Source organism: Sebastes fasciatus, chromosome 8, assembly GCF_043250625.1.
Source record: "Sebastes fasciatus isolate fSebFas1 chromosome 8, fSebFas1.pri, whole genome shotgun sequence".
Taxonomy (NCBI): domain Eukaryota; kingdom Metazoa; phylum Chordata; class Actinopteri; order Perciformes; family Sebastidae; genus Sebastes; species Sebastes fasciatus.
The window spans coordinates 14,391,111-14,415,404 of NC_133802.1; the positions used below are offsets into that span (position 1 = coordinate 14,391,111).

Sequence of the window (24,294 nt, forward strand, 5' to 3'; positions counted from 1 at the left end):
TACTTTAAGAATATCATTTCCCAATCCCTGGTGGTTGATTACAGCTTTACACAGATTTTTCAAGACAGGAAATTACTGTTTCCTACTTATTAAGGGTGTTGTTAAATAAAAAAAAAAATAAAAAACTGTTGACATTGTATAGGCTACGTTAATAAAATATAATTACAGGAATTACGATTTTGAGGTTAAAAGTTCTCTTATTTCTATTTCTCCTATTTCTATTATATTCCTATATAATAGAATAACTATATTCTATATAATAAACTATAAATAAATAATAAACTATATAATAGAATAACTATATTCCTATTTCTATTATATTCTCCTACTTGATGTATTATGCATAGTCTATACAATACAGTATTATAGTGGGTAACAGACAGCAGAAGTGGGGACAGGAAATGATGGTGCTTACAAGAGGAACAATGGAGAGGATAGTAGTTCTTGCAAAAGGCTCTTGAGTGAATTGATTGTACCTCTTGCCTGTAAAAAAATGACTATGCCCTGGAGGCTACTCTGAGGAAGAAAAAAGGCCTGCAGCAATTAAGGCCAAGAGCAGCCACCATGACAACTGATAAATACAGAAATCATTTAAGATTACGTATTCTACTGAAACCTGCAAGTGTGGATTGTTGGAAGCAAATCTCTCTTTTGCCAAGGGACGAGCTGTTGTTTTGAGAGGTGACAATTGAATCTTAATTCTTAAGCTTTGCCCGTTCATCTGTTGTACCAATTTAGCATGTCTCCTATGGTATTTGGTGACATTTTGAAGTTGCAGTGTCCAATAGTGGTTGGATTAAAAAGGCAAATATAATAATTCTAATCAAAACAACACAACAAAACAGTAATTTCAGAAAAAAAAAATTCCACAGAGCTACGCCATCTGTTCTGCACATTGTTTTGATAAAACATCTTAATATGAGAGTGCCACAGTATCTCCAGGAGGCTTACTCAGCAACTTCTCGTTTCTGACTATGCTATTCTGTCTTCCTTACGAGGGATCACAAAAGGAATCAAGCACAACTCATGCAACGTCTGTACTCGAAATCTCAAAAACTGTTGGGATTGAAGGCTTTTTCCTTCCAGAGATAAAGGGTTCTTTTATGTACCATTCAAAGTAATTCCTCACCACAAACTCTCAAACTGGGATGAGAACTTTTCTTGTATTTTACATGAATATTATATGGTGCTTAGAGCTGGTTCAACAATAGGCTATGGAACGATATTGTCACCCATATTTTCAACTGAATGTCAGCAGAACTAAATAATTGCAGTTGGGCGGCAGAAGCTATTGGTTGGTAAAACAACTTGAGTATTTCTTTTTTTCTTTTATTCAGATTGTTAGTTTTGGAAGTTGCTATCTAAGATTTATTTACTTTTGCCATTTTCTACTTTTGACCTTTGGATAGTTGATGCTCCATAAAGGAATGTGCTGTAATGATTTATGTTGGATTGCATTGTAACATGGTTGATGAATAGGCACTTTGTTTCATTTCATTTTGGCTTTAATATGATGTTTTCTTCAACTATAACCTGGATGGTAGTGTGTCTGTGTGCAATGTATCCTCATACAACGGTTCATATAATATCTTACGAAAAGTTATTCTTCATTTTTTGTGCATTTTCCTACGAATGTCCAGCAACACGTGACACAAGTGTCAATTTCCGCTCCAGTTTTTAAAAATTAAACTTCCGTCTTCATAGGAAACTACTTAGTTAAGTGTAGGAAAGGATCGTGGTTTGGCTTAAAATGACTCCAGAAGTGGCGTTACTTAAGTGTGGAAGTTACGTGACAAATAAATCAATGTTGACTCCTGGTTTCACACAGGGTAGCAACACCCGCCTATCCAACCTGACCTCCTCCGGCGTTTGTCGCTCTTTATATTTCCTGGTTCACAATTGGATTACATTCAAATTTTTTTTTTGCATTACTTTTTGTAGGTACAGCTACGAATATCTGTGGTCCTCCGATTGGATAATTGAGGGAGCTTCTATGTGTTTATATATGAAACTTTTGTGATGCTTTCTTGTATACCTGATGAAGATCGTAAAACTCCAAAACATCAATAATAAATATTCCAGCAGTAAGCGAGACTTTGTGTCGGGAGTTTTTTCATTTGTATTAAAATATAAATGAACATGAAATTTCTACCCTCTCTTGACGATTGATAGCAAACTCTTCATAACACTATCACACTGGTACTGTGTTTACTGGAAATATCCTCCACCTGACATTTGTTTAGAATAATGTGTATAACTGAATAATATTTTTGATGTTTCTGTAAACAGCACACAGTTTCTGTGGACTTGACTCTTAACACGAGCAGCATTAGTTACCAAGGTTCGGCCAGTGAAGGACAGGTGCAACCCTACAAACAGATCGACTTCTCTCATTAGTAGAGAACATGCTGCTTCCCCAGCAAAGCTTTTTGTGTTGTACGATACTCCAACATACATATGAAGAATTTATTGCCAGGAAACATTACAGGTGCCAGCTTTAAATCTGTCAGTCTAGACTACTTGAGATGCAGCGTTGTACTGCACACTGGAATGAGAGGCAGGCCTGGAGAGCCTACTGATTTTAACGACCTGAAAGCTTGTTTCTAATGGTCTGATTGGATTTACTATTGATTATGTTTTCAGCGCATGCGGTGGCATAGTTTTGTGATTGCTATTGTCGCCCACTGCAAATTGAAGTAGCCAACAGACTAATAATGGGAACATTAATTTCTCTCCGGTGAAATTAGAGATTCCCATTCACTTATCTACAGCCATTACATTTAGCCTAAATTAGAGGAGCGGGATTGTTTTCTCCCTGTTGACTAATACATTTACCAATGCATACCAAGTACACACACGCATAAAGTATTCACAGCAGGTCCAATCAATATACTTGGTCATTGATTGAGTGCTTTCCATTGACCGAGTGCCTTCTCTGCTATGAAGTGTAGACTCACTTGTGCATTTCTTGATGCCGGATCCTTTCTTCACAGCGTGCCGACTAAGCTTGCATTGGAAGTTATTCTCCCAGAATTCTGCGAACCAGATATTCCTTCTGTTGTTCTCTAGCGTTCGGCTGATGAAGTAGCGATCAAAACCTGAAAAAAAAATAAGATGCTGTTAGAATTTAATCTATCACGTTTTTACATTTGAATATGCCAAGCAAAATGTGAACTCTTTTAGGTCTCCGTTCCTTGTGGATACCTTTGGTGATGATTCTGAGTATTTGCTCAAAGCCCAGCTAGAACAGAAGTTCCGCAATCAAAAATACCAGCTATCCAAATTCCCTTTGGTTTGCACTAGCTAAATAGAAAAACAGTTCAAATGAAGTCACATCTTTGAGAAAGATCCAATATCTTTTCACTGTGCTGACTTTGATGAATTATTATGCTATCATAAACAAACATATCAAAAACATTTTTACTCAAACTTCTTCTGCAGGATTTTCTAAAGCAATGCAGGAGTATGTAATCATTCAATGACATTGAAACATACAGTTAAAATATGTTTATATTGTTTTCACATGGCTACATTATGCTATGGTCTGCATAAGGAAAATAGTTGGGGCGGCTGTGGCTCAGAGGGTAGAGCAGGTTGTTCGATCCCCGGCTGCTCCAGGTCACATGTCGATGTGTCCTTGAGCAAGACACTTAACCCCAAAGGCATAGCCACCGGTGTGTGAATGAGTATTTAGATTAGATCCTGATGGGCAAAGTATGCACCTTAGCAGCCTCCGCCATCAGTGTATGAATGTGTGTGTGAATGGGTGAACATGTAGTGTAAAGCGCTTTGAGTCGTCGGGAGACTAGAAAAGCGCCATAGAAATGCAAGGCCAACAGTCCAAAGGTTACCTGATATGGTACAATATTGAATATGAAAGGTAAGAAAAAGCGATGACGCCTGTAAAGGCCTTTACACACAAAATTTTTTCAATTCAATTTATTTTTATACTGTATAGCGTCATAACAGAAATTATTTCGACACGCTTTTTATATAGAGCAGGTCTAGACTGTACTCTATAGTTTAGAGACCCACTGGGGTCACACACTGGGGCATGACGAATAAATGACACGGAAATGCGAAATACTTGCCTCTCTAGGGCTTTTATTGTGAAAGGTAAGAACGGAAGGAGCGGACTGGTCTGCACTATCTTTGTCAAAGACTGTTCGGACTACGGAGCCTCCGTGTTGTTGTTTAGCCGCAACTCAACCAGTTCCGCACAACATGATTGGTTGATGTCTTTATTCACGGTGCGAAAGCACCGAATTTTGACCTTGCCCCTGGTATGTAATGGCCTTACGCAGTAGAAAACAGTAGACATTCTTAATGGTCAATGGAGATAGGATTAGTGTAGGCAAACATACATTACAATAAGCAGAAAAGTAAAAAAAACAAAAACATTAATGTAAGAAAATAAACCATTATGAGCCTTCTGTAAGGTAAAGTTTGGATGTGTGTTATGAATACCTTTAATGGATTGCCGTTTGGGTAGGATGGTAACGGCACCTTCTGCCATTTCTTCCTGGTTCAGTATTGGGGAGATTTTGGAGCCCCAGCTGTCTGAGCCTACCCAGATGAAGTGTCCGGTTTGATTGGCCTTCTTAGCTGCTAGAAGAAGCCGCCTTCGGGACAAAGAAGGAGAGCAATGTTTAATTCTACCATATAATGTTATGTTGTCAGTGTTTCCTTTTATTTTCTGTATTTACATGCACACACAGTGATATATTACCTATGAAAGAAGTCTATTTTAAATACACCATAAAGAAGAAGTGTAGCTGTCAAACAGGTGATTCCATAACTAGAATATTTCTACTATGAGTCTGGACAAAGTTGCACTGAGGCACTTTAATAGAATTGAAAAGCCACCATAGACACACTATCTATTCCCAGTGCAGAGTAGTTCTTCTTGGCTGTGGCAGAATGACACCCTTGCCACATTTGTCCAGGCTTGTTGCCAAAGGAAGTAAGTTTGGGGAGCTGTAAAAAACTGCCAGCGAGCTCTGCTGCAGCAGCAGAGCTACATCAAGAAAGCTTGAGCACAGCCACATAAAATTTAAACACAGCCACCTGGCATGTGATGTGAAGTATTACCAACCGTCAAAGATGCTGGAACAAAAAAATACATATTAAGCATCTTATTGTATTGTAGACACCACATCGTAGACTTTTTTTACATGGCATATACTGTCTTAACATCTCACAAAAGACGTTGTAGTTGCATAAAGAATGACGTATAACTTAGTGAAATAATGACTACAGTTTTTGTAATATGTGAGGTGGGCGAGAAGTGAGTCATCCAACTAACTTTATGTCTCTTTACCTTAGTTTTATGACCCGAGGGGCTTACGTTTGATTGGTAATGATTTTTCGCCGAGTCTGGTCTCTAGAAGTTTAATATAATGAGCATGTCTCGAGATCCAATTATGTGCTCCATGTAGGAAAAATGAGAGAAATAGATTTTCTCAGTCAGAAGATTACATAACAGAGACAGGACTAGACAGGCTGACAAGTTTATCACAGTGAGAAGTAAAGGTGCTGCTTCGAGGTCGTGGATGGGCATATACGATGCATTTCCCTTAGACTTCGACAGCCCTGTTTCAGTCGCACTCACATTAAGTTCTTTGTCTTTACTGTGAGAAAAATTGTAATTATGTTACAAGAAAACTTCACTATAACTTTTGTCACGTTACGGTATTATATTGATTCTTTGGACAATGATACGATATTTGCCGATATCATATGCCCATTTAACGCAATCAGGTACATTTATATCAACTCACAAAAAACAACTAAAATATGATTTAACAATTATATTACTGGGCTCTTTCAGACAAAATAGGCCTGTTGTTGGAGGTGTGCTTGCTGGTCAGTGCTGCTAACGGGACCTTGGCTTGGGCCTTGAGGAGTTGTAGCATTTGTTCACCGACAAAGATCCTAAACTGTACACACACTGCCCTGCAATAATGTTACTGCTACTCACTCACACACTCTTTCTCTCTCTCTTGATCGACCGCACACTCGCCAATGTTATGCTGCTAGCCCCGCTCACTAACGCCGCTTGCACTGCTTGAATGTTTTGGAACCTGGTGTGCTTGGACGGAAATGGTGAAACGTACGTGCCATGGGAATTTTAAAAAATAAAGGCGTATCTAAAAAATCACATATATCAATGTTTACACTTTAGGTCATAATTGAAAATTACATGTGCAATATGTGTAAAATAATCAGGTGGAGGAATAAAATGTTCACATTATGAAAGCGCACAGTACAAGATGTTTCATTAAATTTTCTTAATGTTATGAAACCATGTTTTCTCACAGAGCAAACACAGCAAAGGACAAACCTACCTACCTGGCTAGATTATGAAAAGCAAACCCACAAACATAATGTTTGTGGGTTTGCTCGTCTCTATTCTTTATAATTTTATAACGCTGAGACGAGGCATTATCACATTAGAGGGCTCTATCAATACAGCTCAAATCTCTCATACTTTCTATGTAGACAATTTTGGGTTCTTATTAGCCTGCTGCCAGCTCACATTGACTGGGTTCAAGGATAGAGCAGGCATGCAGCGCTGAAATCCCCCTGGCTTTCTGTAATTACTATATATCCAGACTATTACCCGTTATCAGGACCGGATTAAGTCAATGAGCACTGGGACTTCTGCCCTGGTCATCATCAAGAGACCGCTCCAAATCACTGCCCACTTCCACTAGGAATACACTGGCCTACTAGCTGGTTGCTGGGAAACATTTTCCCTTACAAAGCCACAACAGTGCTGTGTGTGTTGACTCAGCCTACGACTAATTAACTCGTTCTTAATGCAGACTATCCGTCTTATTAATAGATAATGAATTTTAATTGATACATTTGTGTCCCCGCAAGGAAAGCAGAGACACTGTTGTTGTACTTTCATATAGTACGGTCAGATTAGATGGGGACAACAGACTAGATGTCTGATAGAAAGGACACAGGGGAGTGGACAGCAACCTTTCAATAGAATGCAGCTCAATGGGACACCATCTTAGCATATGGCCTCAAACATGTCCATGGAATGCAATCAACCCCTCTCTGACACAGTCTCTACAAAAAATAAAGTTGTATAGCAAAGGTAGTATCAGTGGTCATTTACTTAAAGGACCAGTGTGTAACATGTTGGGAGATCTATTGGCAGAAATGGAATATAATATTCATAACTATGTTTTCATTAGTGTATAATCACCTGAAACTAAAAATTGTGTTTTCGTTAGTTTAGAATGAGTCCTTCATATCTACATAGGGAGCGGGTCCATGTTGCCCACGCCATGTTTCTACAGTAGCCCAGAGCGAATAAAACCAAACACTGGCTCTAGAGAGAGCCTTTCACGCTTTTACGTTACCCGAAGGCCACCATAGTTCTCCTGCAGTAACGTGAGCTGCAGAGTGCAAAACTGTGATGCCGCCAGCCGCCGTCCGTTGCTCCTAAAGTAGTGTTATTATGGTAAGTATGGCCTCTGAGAGGCGAACGGCGTTACCGCGGTTTTACACTTTGCACTCACGTTTCAACAGTCTGGGAAAGGGAGGGGTGAGCGGAGGGGTACTCAGTCCTACACACTGTACCTTTAACTAAAAGTAGTAATACCACAGTGTAGAAATACTGTTAAAAGTAAAGTCTTGCGTTCAGAATGTTCCTTAAGAACAAGTACAGATGTATTATCAGAAAAAGTAAAAGTATGCATTATGTAGAATCACCACTTTTCCCACATTTCCCTCCAAAAGTCCAACTAGAATAAAATGGAAATCCTCAAGTAAAGAGCAAGTACCTCACAATTGTACTTAAGTACAGTACTTGAGTAATGATTTCCACCAATGTGAAGTAATTATTTGCGCAGCTGTCCCTTTTTTATTGTATTAGATCATCACACCATTTCTTGGTGTCTTGCCATGTCCACACATACACAGGTATTTTTGTTGATGTAGCTTTTTCTATGCATTTTGGCCTTTGTCCACACCCAAACTGCCGTTTTAAGTCACTGAAAACGGAGCTTTTGTCAAACTCCGGCCATGGTGAAGATTTTCAGAAACTCTGTTTTCAGTGTTCGCGTGTAGACAGGGAAAACAGAGTATTTGGTTTGTAACGTCAGAGTGTGCAGTGTTATCTCCTTTGCGAGACGTCACTAATGAGGCGACATGTCGTGCAACAGTGGCACAAATACATCCATGAACAGCGGACATGGCCAAATAATGTTGCTAACAGGACATTTTACATGTTTACACGTAAATGTACAGTTACTCTTTAACGATATTGAGGAACAGAGGTGTCACAGAGGTGACTGCTATCCATTACTCCCACGACGCCGACCCCGCCGCAAACGTCGCTAGTGTATTTGTGTGTGGCCCAACCTGCATACTAAACCTTGACAGTGCTTCAATTGTGTTTTTGCGTTTTCATCTGGACAGAGACTTTTTTAAAACAGTGGAAAAACGCTGTTTGAAAAAACACGCACGTGTACATGTGGACTAGGCCTCTGTTTAAAACTACTTCACCTAGCTGTAAAATACCTGTGGCAACATCTTCGGTGACGAAGCTTAAGAAAATGTGAATACACAATATAATCGTATTTGCCATTTATAACTCATAAATATTAACATGAGGGCGGAAGACTGTTTTTCACAAGGAAAAGGCAATTTAATTTATTTATGCACACAGGAGACATGTGCAACATTTTAATGCCAGCTGCAGAGACAGCCTCAGGTAAAGACATTACCAAACAACATTTAGCACTTTAGACAGTGTATTTTCATATAAGGAAAAATGGCTGGTAAATGTTTTAAAGGGAGTATCAGTCAGTGGTTAAAGTGGTTGAGATAAGTCAAGTTAAAAGTTCTATTAACTGACAGCAAATAGGGTTCCACTGCACTCACCTGATGTCATCCTCGTTGGCAAAGATGATGACTACTCGGGCGTTAGGGTTCTCACTCAGCCGGCGGATGATCTTGTCAAACTCTCCAGTTTTTGGTTCACGGGGTATTTTCACCGACTGGGAAATGCACAGACCACCTAATTGGAAGACAAAAAATAAAAGATTCCAAATTAAACAAGTTTAAAGGGACTGTTTGTAAGTATCGGAAATTGCTTGTTAACAGCAACATCTGTGGCCGCTAAGTCAACAAAAGTCAGCGTCCTGTTGCTCGGGCTCGCGCTTGTGCTCGCTCTACATAGACATGAATGAGCACCGCTCCAAACAGTGAGGCGACACACATCAGCTAAAACCACAATATCACTCTATATTTCACCTGCTTGGAAGTAATGTTAGCTGACCAGACGGAGGTCTCTCCATGAATCAATGCTGATCCTAGTGTGGCTTTTCCTGCCTCAGCCTCCCGACCGCGGCCGGAGGGAACAGGGGAGACACCGGAGTTTTGGTCGGAGACGATAACATTACTCGCTGCGGAGCCCCGTCATTTCACAAGACAAGGGAAACCTCTGTTGGTCTGGAGGAGCTGTACATTCACTAGATATTCTCAGAGCTAAACTAACTCTTCTGCAGTGTGTAGTGTGCGCGCATGCACGTGAGGTGGAGCGAAAAAGCGAGAACGAGCACGGTGTGTGAGTGAAGGCAAGCAGGCAGAGGAGCAGAGTACAGCAGAGACTCCGACCCTGGAGACCAAAGCTACGGTCTCCCCCGCGTCCTCCGACCGCGGCCAACACTGTTTTGCAAGACGGGCTTCACTAGATATAACTTTGCAGTTTTGGTGCTTCCGTGTAGTTTGTGTTGGAGTCTTGTCTGAACAGCGTAGCCACACGAGAGCGCGCATGGGACACCGACCCGGTTGATTTATACGTGTAAGAAGTTACAAACAGTCCTTTTTAAGAAATGAAACCTTGTGATGCGTTTTGTTGTGCAAAACATGTGAACATATCTCATTCACAGTTTTTTTCCTTCAGTCTTTTAGCCCACACAAATCTTTTTCAATCCTCTGGACTTTTTTATGATATGTGCACAGGTGCAATATTTCACAGCATGAGGGATGCAAGGTATTAAAAAAAATCTTTCCTTGGACCACAAGGGGCAACTTTGAGACATGGAGACCCATCAATTCAGTTTATGGTCCTGCCAGCGAATCCAGGGGAATTTGGTAGCATTTGGAAGTACATAAATTGTGTAATTGTGAAAACTGGTTCTATTTGTTCAGAGTCATTTTTTCTTATTACATAGTTTTCCTTTTGTTCAGAGTCAAAACTACTGCTTACTAAAATTCTTCTTGCCTGAAGATTGAGCCCGTTTTAAAAGAAACAGAAAAGAAACACAAAATACATTACTTAAATTTCCAATTGTATCAGTCAAATCACATTCTGGTAAACCCACATTATTGTCCAGTGGCATTGATTATTTTAGTTTAGCTTGTTAGGCACTGGCCAGCACAATACCTACAGCCTAATTCCCCATGGACCACTTTAAACAGAGCCCCTTAGCCTCTTAGAAATGCTCTGGTATTGAACACAAGTCTAAAGGCAGCAGAGGACGTCCCCTGGTTACCAACAAGCAAAGGCTTTTTAATTCCCAATGCAACATTTCAGGATAACTCTTTTGTCGCCCTGCCAAAATGCCACAGAGACTATGTGCATGCTAATGAATTTCCCTTTCGTGACCCAGCACGAAGCCAGCCCAATGAACAATCAATGCAGGAATAATACCCTCTAGTTCAGTTCATGGCAGCCAGACTCACACCATAAAACAAAGCCTGGCCCCAGCTCAGATACTAATAGGTTGGGAAACTGGAAATATGAGTAAAGAGTAGGGGATGCCATTAAATTAACAATGATGTGGGACTGCTTCGCTCACGGGTACAAAAAGTCACTTCCGGTTAAGTCAGCGAGGGGCTTCAGTCAGTGGCCTGCAACATTGTTCTGATTGTACACCGTGGATGAATTTAATGATGTTTCCTCTCTCCTCAAACCCGTGCTTTTGCTATTTCACTGGGGCTGTTTTTGTTTTCCCCCAGAAAGGCAGATAGGTTTCCTGTGGTGATTCATGTCACAGCTAGAGCACGACACTTCTGACTTATACGTTCACTTGGCTGGTTAATGGATTAGCAGTTCCTTCACTGGAGGAATAGACTCATTCCTTTGTGTGTACTGGCCCATGTCTGTTGTTGGGGGATGTTTCCTTTTGCACTCAGACAAGACAGTTCTCTCTTTTCATCACAGCTGCATCAAACACCTAATATACTTATTTTTCCATTTCTTAAACCTAACTTGAACATCACAGTTCACACAGATTTCATCAAGAGTCTGGAATTTCAAAGATTGCAACATACATATTATTTGTTTGTTCTATTATTATATATTGCAACATTATACTTAATGAACCGGTGCCAGATGTATAAACCATACATATAAACAAAAAACATGCATTCGCCAGTGCTCGGCTCTGATTGGTTGTTTTGGTTTTGGGGTGCGGTGGAATCTTGCAAATGATATTAGGAGCTCTAGGAGGAGGCAGAGGAACCAGATTTTTTTCACAGATTATCTGTCTCATGCACTACTGTCAGGATATAGTGACAGCTTTATAAAAATATATTTTTTTCACATTTGCTCAAAGTTTCCAACTGCAGTTTTAAAACTACATTTGACAAATGAATGATACGTGTGATATAAATAGCCAAATCCGTACATACAGTAATAGTCACGACTACGAAATTCCTGCTTTTCTCTTGATAGTGTTGAGACTAGTGTCGCAGGCACAATTACTGATATGCAAATTGTGTGTTAAAGGCGTGCCTACGTATATGCATTTAGGGCCGCAGGTGTTTTACTGAACAACAAATTAAACTATGGAAAATATGCAAGTAAACCATTTCACAGTCCACAATATCTGTGTTCTTTTCTGCAATCTGTATTGTTGAGGCTTCTGTTAAACTGAAGCAGAGTTTATCTGTCTACCTCTCTGTGTCATTACACTTACACTATACCCAGACAGGCACATGGGAAATTTAGCAGCAGCAGCATAGCAGCAGCTCTCTGCTCTCAGAGGCTCTATCAATCATTAGAGTCTATGTCTTTGCCTCGCTGGTACTTCAGTCCCACATTCCCCCAACATCTGCTGTGTGGAAACAGAGCACTCATCCCTGCCTTTCCTTCTCTTCTCACATCACCAGCAGCAGGCTGCAGCATTGCTTAACCTCTGGAGAGAATAGCAGGAGGACCAGGGGGGATCAGTTCCCGGCCTGTGGGAGTTGAGGCACGCTGAACACGGCCCTCTACGGACCAAGTGTTGTAACTCTGTTAGTTGAAGGGTGGACACGGCAATTTGTTTTATTGCTAACACTAGCCATTCATCCATACATCTGTCCATCCATTCCTCTATAAAGACAGGATGGTCAAGACATGGTCCCTTGATTCGAGGGCCTTAATTCAAACTCCGTGACAGGGAGCAGCTACGAAACAAGACACTCAATCCCTGCTCCAAGTCTAAATTCCTCTTTTTACAGTGTTTTCACGACACACACCGATACATACAGCGTTTGCATGCTGAAATATCTTTCACACGTTGATTCAGCTACGCTGTGAAAGGACATTTTCATACAACCTAAGTGGCTTTTAATTGGCCATGGTAATTATAGGTGTTGCTCATTACAAATTTTATATTAATTTTAGCTAATGAAACAAGTCTCTTAAGAGGTATCAGATTTTCAATAAAACACTTTGCTGGATTAAATTTTGCCGTCGGACAGGATGCAATTAGGGAGACTTCCCCCTCCTCTTGTCTGCACACTGCTTCTCATCAGACTTCCCTTAAACTGAGCCAGACCACCATCTCCCACCTAATTTTACTATGATTACTATGTTGTAATCACCAGAACATAAAGAAAGACAATTATAAAGCAATTAATTACAAATGTGTAGCAGCCCTGTAAAACAACACCCTTTACCTCGTGTGTGTGTCTGTTGATTAATTACAATTATATATCAGAATTACCTGAAAATTATGCAGATTAACAATCATTGGCTTGTGTAAAACCAAACTGGGTTGTACTTTAGGTCTCACAAAGTGAAAAATGAATCAAAACATTAATAATATTCACGCTAGTTTGATCATTTGCCAAAACCCCAATAAATGATCTGTACATACAAGTTTAAGGGCAAAGTAAAATCTTCTGATATAGTGAAGCATCCTTTATACTGCAGCTACTGCTGAAAACTTCATGAGCAGCATGTTTCTCTCCCAGCACTCATCCTATACCACTCTTAACATCTGAGCCACGTCTAAAACACCTCCTCTAAAAATATCCGTTGCTGAGGAGACTGCGAGCCTCCTCTCTTGTGTCTTCCATTGTCATCCTCAGTCGCTGCTCTGCTAATAGCTCAGAACACTAATATTCCCTCTCATTTGACACCCGTGGGAGAGACGGCGCTGCCATAAACATTAAATATTCCCTGGCACTGTGGCCGATTGCAGCACAGCTCCTGTGCTCGGTGAAACAAAAAATAGTGCAGAAGCACACAAAATACACCCAGGTGGGCGTTGTGGGGAAGGTGCAGGTATATAAATAGTCTGTTTATTGGGCTGCCCTGAGTGGAAATACCTGCTCAAGCAGGCTCAATTTGCAGCTGGAGAAAATTACTATCAACGGATATACAGGGATCTAAAACTAAATTAATGCTGCTTCTACAGTACTGATGGTCAATTATTTTTTAATGCTACAGGCTTGAAAAAATTAAAATTTCTTCAACACTGAATGAAAACATCAACGCCGCAGCTGCGACTTATTTTGGCAGCAAATGAATTGTTTGGGTACAGACACAATCAGTTAAAATGACAGTGTGTAACATTTCAGGGGATCTATTAGCATAAATGGAATATAATATTCATAACTATGTTTTCGTTAGTGTATAATCACCTGAAACTAAGAATCGTGTTTTTGTTAGCTTAGAATGAGCCCTTCATATCTACGTAGGGAGCAGGTCCTCTACACGGAGTGAAGTGTTTCTACAGTAGCCCAGCGCCATGGATGTATAAAGAGAACTGGATACAGCGTCGAAGGTGGGCTTCCGTTCATTCCTATGAGAGTTGCTCAGTGGCGCATGAAGCCAAAATGGCTCGACTGCCGAGTGATAAAGTACTCGTACCATCCATTGATCTTCCGCATCCATTGGGCCAATAACGCAGGCACAGTAGCATTTCCTACAACTCCGCCTCCTAGCCCTCGCTCCAGCCTCGGTCTGGGTCTCATTCACATGAACGGAGGAAGGGAAATAACTCTGGCTTCGGCTATTAGTGCATTTTACAACTTGTAAATGCACTGATTTAAATAAGGGCTAATCAAGTGTTCATACTGGGAAGTAGATTTTCCTCAACAAAAAAAAATCTGCTGAGTTACAAACGTCTCTTTCCCAATGTTAATCTATGGGGAAAAGTCTTTTTGGGCCTAATGGCATCACGTGACAAACACGGAAGTTGTTATTCCACCGTTTGGCCACTACGAAAATTTGCTTCAAAGCCTGCGGCGCTTCCTGTGGGCTTGCCCAAAACGGACAAACCAAACACTGGCTCTAGTGAGAGCCTTTCGTGTATTACGTTACCCGAAGGCCACCATAGTTCTCCGACACGCTTGTTAAACTGCCGTAACGTGAGCCACTGAGTGCAAAACCGAAGTACCGCCAGCCGCCATCTGACTTCTGTTGGTCCTAAAGTAGTGTTATTATGGTCAGGATGGCCTCTGAGCGAGGCGAACGGTGTTACCCAGGTTTTGCACTCGGCGGCTGACATTACCGTAGTTTTGGAAAGGGAGGAGTGAGCGGAGGTGGTAGTCAGCTGGTTGCAATCTGCAACCACACCACTAGATGTCGCCAAATCCTACACACTGTCCCTTTAAGAAATAGAAAAGCCTGTTTGAGCTGCACAGAGCTTTGAATTCCCATCTGTGTTGTTGTTCTATCAATTCATTGATAGTCCCCTATATACAGTCTGGCTGCTGACTGGTAGCTTAATGTACAGAACAGCCTCAGTGGTGTGATCACAGTGGGTCACATGCAAATATTTTCAGATTTGATCAAAGTAATGAGAAATGTGAACCAAAACAAGATAATGTGCGTAGCACTAAATAGAGAGATAAATAACATCCCCCTCTGATTTAGTAAACTATACCAAATGATTTTTGCAAATCAGATGATCAGAGGCCTGCGATAAACTGGCAACCTGTCTAATGTTTCTCTGCCTTCCATCCGATGCATGCTGGGACACGTTCAGGCCACCAAGAGGGAGAGAAAATGGATGGAATTGATTTTTAGGCGAGAAAACAACGGTATAGGTAAAATCCTAACCAATACCTGGAAGCAAAATGTTACCATAGAGGAACTGCAGGAAGTGCGCTGTGTTTTAATATTGGTACATTATCTACAGATTGTGTTTTTCCCCACTTATCAGAAATACAGCTTCGGGTGAGTGGGAGTGAAACACTGGGAGGAGAGAGTGGGCTGAAATCATTAGGGAAACTGACCCTGAACCGAACAGTCCCAGGTTGAGTCCCCTGTTCCAGCAAAACCCCTCCCTGCTAAAGTGTCCCGGAGCAAGACACTAAATCCCCCACAGTCCCTGAGGCTCTGTTCTGTCGCTGACTCTGTGCTCTCACCTCACCCTGCAGGGCCGAGGGGATAAAAAAGAAATGAATTCCTCCTCGGGGGATCAATTACAGTATAATGTGCCATTATAATTATTATAGACTGCTGAGCCACAAAGATAGCCCAAACTACCAAATTCCATCCCTGCAGGATTATGAGGATTGGCTCAGATAGATTTAAAGACTGACCTGCTCCTGCCTGCAACATGGGGAAAACAACACAAATGAAAAAAATATATATGTTGCGTGTAACAACTACAAACTACTTGCATCAGCATTTGGTAGAAGTTGCAATTTATTTGAACCACAGGAATGATTTTCATATTAGAGGGGAGAAGATGAATGACCCAGATTCCACCTATGTATCATTGTTATTTGTCTCAATCAGGCCGAGCATGTGTGTCATCTATAACATTCGATCAAAGAGGTCTTTCCATAGTGTTTTGTACAGTGTATATATGTGTGTATACAGTGTATTTTTCATTTAAAATTGATTTCAAACTAGGGCTGTCAATCGATTAAAAATATTTAATCGCAATGAATCGCAAATGAATCACACATTTTGTATCTGTTCAAAATGTACCTTAAAGGGAGATTTATCAATTATTTAATACTCTAATCAACATGGGAGTGGGCAATAGTCTTGCTTTCTGTAAATGTATGTATATATTTATTATTAGAAATCAATTAACAACACAAAACAATGACAAATATTGTCCAGAAACCCTCACAGGTACTGCCTTGGAAAATATGCTCAGTGTATTGACTTGACTATGACTTGCCTAAAACTGCATGTGATTATTATAAAGTGGGCATGTCTGTAAAGGGAGACTCGTGGGTACCCATAGAACCCATTTTCATTCATATATCTTGAGGTCAGAGGTCAAGGAACCCCTTTAAAAATGTCCATGCCAGTTTTTCCTCACCAAAATGTATCTTAAGTTTGGAGCGTTATTTAGCCTCCTTTACAACAAGCTAGTGTGATATGGTTGGTACCAATGGATTCCTTAGGGTTGTTTTATCTTCATATGATACCATTATTTTCACTCTATCTTTAAAACTGAGTTGCCTTAATGCGTTTAAGAAATTAGTGGAGTTAAAAAGAATTTGCGTTAATGGGTTTTTATCGCGTTAACTTTGACAGCCCTATTTGTGTCTTGAGTGCATTTTCTGCACAGCCTGGTTAACTTATCAGGGACTTGCGGAGTGATGAGCCCTGGGTTCACCGCGAAAATGAGGCTGAACTGCGGTTAAATGTGTGAGGTTGGTGAGAGTTAAGTTTCTCCTCAGATATCACTGAGCAGTACACAAACACATGCTCTCTGTCTGCCTTTGCTCTGCTAATGTACCAGCAGATTAGATATATACTGAGAGACCAGGGAAATAGAAAGTCCTGTATTATATAAGGAAATGCAATATGAATAACTGTATTGAAAATGTTTTTATTGAGTGTTTTGAATGTATTCCATGATGCTATTTAAGGCTGCACTCTGTGGTGGTGCTGAATTGGTCTGTATTATATTGAAAGATATATTTTGCCTCTTCATTAATAAAGAAAAATATTAGAGGACTCGGACAATATAAGGCATGGATAAAGAGCCATACCACTAATGTGGCAAAAAATTATTTGAGTGATGTTTACTCAAAATAAGGATTGCACATTTCCCAAAAGACCACCCGAGTCAGTTTCAAATTTCTCAGCTACAGCAACTTTACAGAATTCATGCTGTATATTTTCATTTATCCTGTTTCAACATCTGTAGATTATATAAAGTTTTACCGAAATGTGTTACGGATCTAAAGTCAACAGAACAATTAAAACATGTAGCACCACTTTAAGTATCATGTAGGTCAAAGCAAATCAATTCACGATGCAGAAGCAGCATTTTTCTTTTATACTTAGTTCCAATTCTATATTTATGACATTTGAGGACACTGTGAAGTGTAAGATATAAGTATAATGCTGTTGTACTGTATGGTAATTGCTAACTTTAACAAATGTACCACAGTCTGATGACCTTTTTTTATTTTTCCTTATCGACAAGTACACTGCACCAATGCTTCCCAATATCTAAATGAAACATAAATAATGATTCTGAATAATAACATGGCAACGTTACAACACAAATGAGTCAAATTAAAAAATGTCTCCTTACAATATGGTTTGAGAATAGCAAAGGGGTTATGGACATCTATATTATTGGTGTGTCCTTTAATTTTCGCCTCTCAGTGAATTTTCTTTAGCATGTAAAGACAGCCGATTAGACTGTTGTCAGGCTATTAAATAGGCGTCATCAGTCGCTATAAGCCCCATAGATGTGGGTCAGTAGGGGCCTACTACACCCACTAGTAGGTTTTATCATCTATTCACATGGTAGATCACCGAAAGAAGGTATACAAGAACACGGCTACGACCTCTAGCGACCGTAGTAATTATGACAGGAGCAGAATTGGAAGTCAGGCGCTGTTGTATAGACAGTTTGAAGCTCCATAAGGGACAGAGGACGGGACGGTGGATGGTACACAAAGACGATGTTTTTCCCTAAACTTCACTAGGTATTTTTTTTTTTTTTTTGCCTAAATCTTAAAAAGTTGTAGTTTTCTTGCCTAAACCTAAAGAGGTTGACATTTTATTTCCTAAATCTAAAAAAGTCAGAATTGTGTTGCCTAAACCGAAATAAAGTTGTAATTTTATTTCCTAAACCTAGCTGTTTTTTTTTTTTTATTGCTTAAACCTAAAGAAGAAGACGTTAGAATGTGTTGCTTTTAACCCACATCTACAGTATGGTGCTTATAGCGACTGATAACGCCTATTTAATGGCCTGATAACAGTTGAATATGGTGGTAAAGAAACCAGTAATCAGTGCAAAGAACATGCAAGCCTTCGTCGTATTTTCTAGCTGTACACTTCCTCTGTAACCTGGCTTTGCTGTGCCATTGAAAGAAAGTGGTGCTGCTGAATATGTGTGTGTCAAAGAAGCAGGAGATGAAACAAAATGAAAGGGAGCAATTTTCTAGCTTGCTGTGTACAGTAGTCATTTATAATGGGTTTCAAATGTACTCATGGGAAGATGATCTGATGTTAATAAGAGAGACATCTGCATGGTGGTGTGTGAAATTAGATTGGATTAAAGATTGCTGTGATGCATCTTCCCATATGTTTTCTGTAAGCCGTTTCTATCAAGAAAATACCTAAAACAAAAGCATGTTCTACAATCATGTACATCTTTGCGGCCATCAATAATTATATGACTATAATGAATGCTTGTTTTCATCTTACCCTCAAAGTACCTCTTAATTAAATGCATGGTTGCAAACATTATTTTGATGAGTTGTGTTGACATAATATTGCTGGTGATTACATCGACTTAACATTGTGTGGAATTTAAACAAAAAAAAATCTGCATTAATTGATTTAAAACAAAACTCAAGTTGTAGTAACTTAATTAAATTGCCTTGACCCAAGGAAGTTCAGTGAGAAATCTATACGGGACATATTTATTGGTACTGCATCATGTACACACTGTATAGTGTATTGAGAGGGAACCCTTACACCGCCGAACGGCATGCTGGTAGCAGCTTGTAAGGAAATGCAGTGTCGAGTGTGAAGTTGTTTGGATGAGCCAAACAGGCCCGTTTTGAATGGGCTCTGCACTGTACAAGGGGCTTCATTGGTTGAGGTGCAGGGCCAGACTGGGAACATAATTCAGGCAGGGAATATAACATCAGTCCAAGCCAATCTCCACACATTCACAAAACATTTTTTTCTGTTTGCTGTTACCAGTAACATAGCTTTAGTTTTAACTACTGCTTCTCCTTTTGCTCAGCTCTACCTTTTCTCACTCTCTCTTTCTCTCTTTGCGCTGTCCAGTTTTTCTCCACCACACTCCACACACTGAATGAACATTGTGTCAATGCGTACATGCATGCACGACCAATCAGTGATGACAGGCAGAGATTATACCATCAGGTTAAAGCAGGCGGGGGGATGACGATCTACAGTGATATGACTGTATCTACCTTGCGTTGTTCTCGCTTTGATTTACCCATTACATTTTTCATTTTTAACACTGGCCATGCCACTGGGAATTGGTCTGGTGCTACCGATGGCCGGCTTGGGCTTGTTGAGGTGTGTTGATTCATGTAGCAGTGTGACAGTGAAATATGAGGTCCAGTTTGAGGGATTATGCTGCTCTAGAAAGTTATCACGGCAACAATCATTTTATCTTTTCATGTGAGGATTGCTAGGTAAGCAGTGCACATACGGTATGTACCTACTGTTGAAATGAATGAGGGGGGGGGCTATGTATTCTCACACGGGGCTTATGGCGCTCTGAACACGGTCGGAGACGTAGCGCCACTGTAATTTGCAAGCCAATCCACATGCAGTTAGTGCGATAATGAAGAAGTGGGGCTGTCTTGATGTAACATTACCAAACCATTAAACATTTAATGGGCAGATTTTGATGTTAGGTGATAAATGTGAAGTTCAAACTGCTACAGCTGACTGACTGTTATCTTAACAGCATTAGTGAGCTCATTACTTCCCATGTGAACTTCTGTCTGTTGGCTCATTCAGTTAAAGCTAAAATTCACTATATTTAGAATTTCTATATTTTGTTGTCAGTAGCTTTTCTACTGGTATTATGTTATAAAAAAATCCTTCCACCAAGAGCTGAGGCGATTAATCTAAGACTGACTACCTGCCTTTATTATAATAAAGGTAAGGAAAGGGAGCAATGAAGCAACTTTAGTGCCCCAACAGGTGCTGTACTCTGAACTAGCTTGTTAAATTGAATATTATGAACTGCATGGGTCTAATCTTTGGTCTCTGAACCAAAAAAATGATCCACTCAAGCTTGTATTGATGACTCCGCTAACAATCTGCGAAAGAGAACACAGCAGGGTGGAGATGTAGTTACACTCTGGCCTTAAAGTTGATGGATCAACTGAAAGTATTTGTTGGCATGGCTATTTTCTTAAGCCAAATGGCAACCAGTCCTGGTATTACATCTGTCAGCAACTCTGCTCCGATATCAGCGCGCTCTAAGTCCCGGAGGGGAAATGGACCCACTCTCTATTTATCCCCACAGTGCAGTGGAAGCTCATGGAGTGCAAGAGGGCCGCAGTGACGGAACATGTTATTTCACACATATTATTCATCCCACACAGTTCCTTCAATTTGGCGCATGCTGGGAATATATATATATATATATATAGTATTTTTACTGAAAGCACATTATCATTTTGAGGGAGATCTGAAATTTAGAAATTAGATATTGGCTAGTTACAGTTGTCAACATCCAATACGACTGATATGATGAACTCTGATTGCATGCTGTGTTTTGTATAAATGATCTGCACTATTTTGACCAAACTCCTTATCCGAAATGGATTCACTTGCAACAATCTGAATATTTATCATGTCGTTACTGTGTTTATTATATTGGCTTAAATCTAATTTTAGGAGGTTTTTAGTTTGCACTTTAAATATTTCATATAATTTGTAACTAGGGCTGTCAAAGTTAACGCGTTAACCCAAATTAGTTTTAACGTCACTAATTTATTTAACGCATTAACGCAACTTGCGATTTTTAGGTTGTAGCGAGCTCTAAAAAAAAATAAAACTAGAACACCTAAGGAATCCTTTGGTACCAACCAACCATGTCATAATAACTTGTCGGAAAGGAGGCTAAATAACGCTCCAAACTTAAGCTTAATTTTGGAGAGGAAAAACTGGCATGGGCATTTTCAAAGGGGTCCCTTGACCTCTGACCTCAAGATATGTGAATGAAATCCCATGCAGTTTGGGGCAAGTCATAGTCCAGTCAGCACACTGACACAGCTGCTGTTGCCTGTTGGGCTTGAGTTTGCCATGTTATGATTTGAGCGTATTTGTTATGCTAAATACCTGTGAGAGTTTCTGGACAATATTTGTCAATGTTTTGTGTTAATTGATTTCCAATAATAAATATAGACATACATTTGCATAAAGCAGCATATTTGCCCACTCCCATGTTGATAAGAGTGTTAAATATTTGACAATTCTCTCTTTAAGGTACATTTTGAACAGATAAAAAATGTGATTAATTTGCGATTAATCGTGATTTAACTATGGACAATCATACGATTAATCACGATTAAATATTTTAATTGATTGACAGCCCTAATAGTAATTCAGATAAAACACTGAACATCAGCACCAAGTATTGTCTATTAGGGACTTTAATCTAAAGAATCAGTCTGTCAGACCATCGATAAAATGCACATAAAATCTGTCATCGTCAGTACAACTGTTTTCCTCAAAATAAAAGATTAAAAAAATAACTCTGAAACATTGCTGCTGCTGAGAAGGATGAGCAATGTTTAATTGACAACCATGACATTACATTAGAAACTATTATTTCAACTCAGCGGTGTAAGCACAAAGGATTTGTCTGCGTAGGCAGGAGCTTGAGAAATCCAATGCCGTCCTATTTTCCAGCAGCTGCAAAGTTCTGAGCCGTGTTAATAGCAAAGACTTTTTTGCACAAATGTGAGTTTGACCTGAGGATACACACTTCACATGCAGACGTTTTGATAATGCTTTTTATATTCTTCAGAAGGGAACAGTAAATGCATGTCATTGTCGACCATTGAGCGGTTTTGCCGGAGAGCATCTTGTTTATTCAGTTCCCAGATCCTGAATTTTAGAAAAGGTACATGACAACAGGTTCTGGGGCAACAATAAATTAGATTTCAAAATGACTGAATGACATTTCCTTCTCAGTGCAAGTGATTTATAAATCAAAGACAGGCCTCTAAGCACTGTGAAATGAGCTTTTCTGCACTGTGGTAAAGTGACTCACCTGACAACCATGGGACTTTCCTCTTACCATGAAGAATCTACATTGCAAAGCTCTTAACAAGAAAATGTTGTTATGTTAAACCTTAGCTGAAGAGTGAAGTGTATACTGCTTCCTCACATGAGGCAAAGCAAACACTAACTGTGCTGTCTACTCAGGCGTGGGCACAGGTGAAGAAGAGCTAGCTGCAGCAGGCCTTGAGGTGCACATTCTCACATTGTCAAAAGAGCTGCTGGAAACTTCCCTGCAACTACATTTGATGTTAGACTGTCAGGCTCTGTCTGTTGATATGTTACCTTCAGTAGCTAGCATACTTTTCTGACAACAGACAAGTGAAATAATGGATGACATTCTGAATTTTAAATCTTTCTTTTTTCATCCCCTACATCACAATAGTTTCTTTATCAGTGCTCCAGATGTGATGAATAGCTCCTTGGCTTTGCCGGCGTTCTTCATTGTAACCTGCTGATACAGCCGGCAGCAACTTCTGTGCGGTCGCAGGCGAAGAGCTGTAGCAGTATAAATGGCCAGTGGCGTTTTTTGTCTTTGTGAATATGCTTACTACTTCAGTTGCTAATATTCATCCTGCTATATGTGACTTGGCTCATTTTGGTGTGGTCCTATTATTTGCGGCTCATATTCCACTATATCACTTCTATTCAATTAAATTAAAGATAAAAGTGCTCAAGAGTAGAGCTGTAACAAATTGAGAGATTAATTGAGAGATTTGCCAGTTTCAGTTTCTCAAGTGTGAGCATTTGATGCTTTTCTTTGTCATATTTAATAGTAAACTGAATATCTACTGTATGGGTTTTGAACCATAAAACAAGCATTTTGAAAACATGGCCTTGGTCTGTGGGAAATTATAACGGGCATGTTTCACTATCGTTTTTTGACAAAATGATTGATTACTCAAGAGAGTAATAAGATTAATTGGTAATTAAAATAATCATTAGTTGCAGTCCCATTCAACTAGAGATGCACCAATTACAATTTTTCTTGGCCGATTCCAATTTTTCAAAAATCTTCAGATTTTTTTGCCGATTTAGATTTTCCTTGTAAGAACTATACTTGACTGTATGGCTCCAGACTAACTATTTCACCGCCATCCCGAAAAATAATTTCAACCTTCCCAAAGTCAGTGTAAACCGTCCTTTGACTTTGTTACTCTAGTCTATAGTGGTTATTTCAATAAAAACACACAATTCAAATGAGTAGGAAATACATGATTGTATTTTTATTTAAATATTAGCTTTGATTAAAAAAATCTTCAGTAGTTTTAATGATGTATTATAAGCTGCTTAGAGCTAGAGCTAGAATTAGGAAGTTAAACAGGTCATATTTCTCTCACTATTATCTATTTTATATATTGCTGTGAAAACATCTCCTTCAAACAACCTCTTAAAACTTAACTGTTAGCTCCGTTATAAGCAGGACTTTGCTAGGGAGAGACCTTGTGCTGTCGGCAGACAAGCCACTTGGTCACTGCGATTATTCTGCGCAGCATGCATGGGAATGAATCACAACATATTTAAGTGTCTGATTAAAGGTAGGGTCGGTAGTTTTCTTCAAAAACATTTTTTGTTATATTTGTTGAAATTCTCATTACATCCCGACAGCAATCAATAAATCAAATGCTCTGACAAAAAAAAAAAAAAAAAAAAAATCCAGGATCTGTGGGTGTCGCACGACTGTAATAAGCTTGTCCAATCATTTCATTCAGCCCAAATATAATGATTGGAAGAATGGAATGATTCCCCCCAGAAAAAATACAGAAATGTGACACACTAATCCTGAAGAGGTTACTCAAAAACACTGTTATACTGTAGGTGTGAAGATGTCTTCA

The 24,294-nt window shown here is 39.6% G+C and overlaps 1 protein-coding gene across 1 annotated transcript in view; it reads right to left on the bottom strand.

The window, feature by feature from the left end:
• Positions 1-24,294, bottom strand: part of LOC141772572 (metabotropic glutamate receptor 4-like) — a 225,282-nt gene that overhangs the window by 41,187 nt on the left and 159,801 nt on the right. Inside the window, exons 4-6 of the mRNA XM_074643692.1 lie at positions 8,905-9,040; positions 4,468-4,622; positions 2,958-3,098 (exon numbers count right to left, since the gene is read on the bottom strand). Coding sequence (XP_074499793.1) covers positions 2,958-3,098; positions 4,468-4,622; positions 8,905-9,040 — 432 coding nt within the window. The remainder of the gene's footprint in view (positions 1-2,957; positions 3,099-4,467; positions 4,623-8,904; positions 9,041-24,294) is intronic.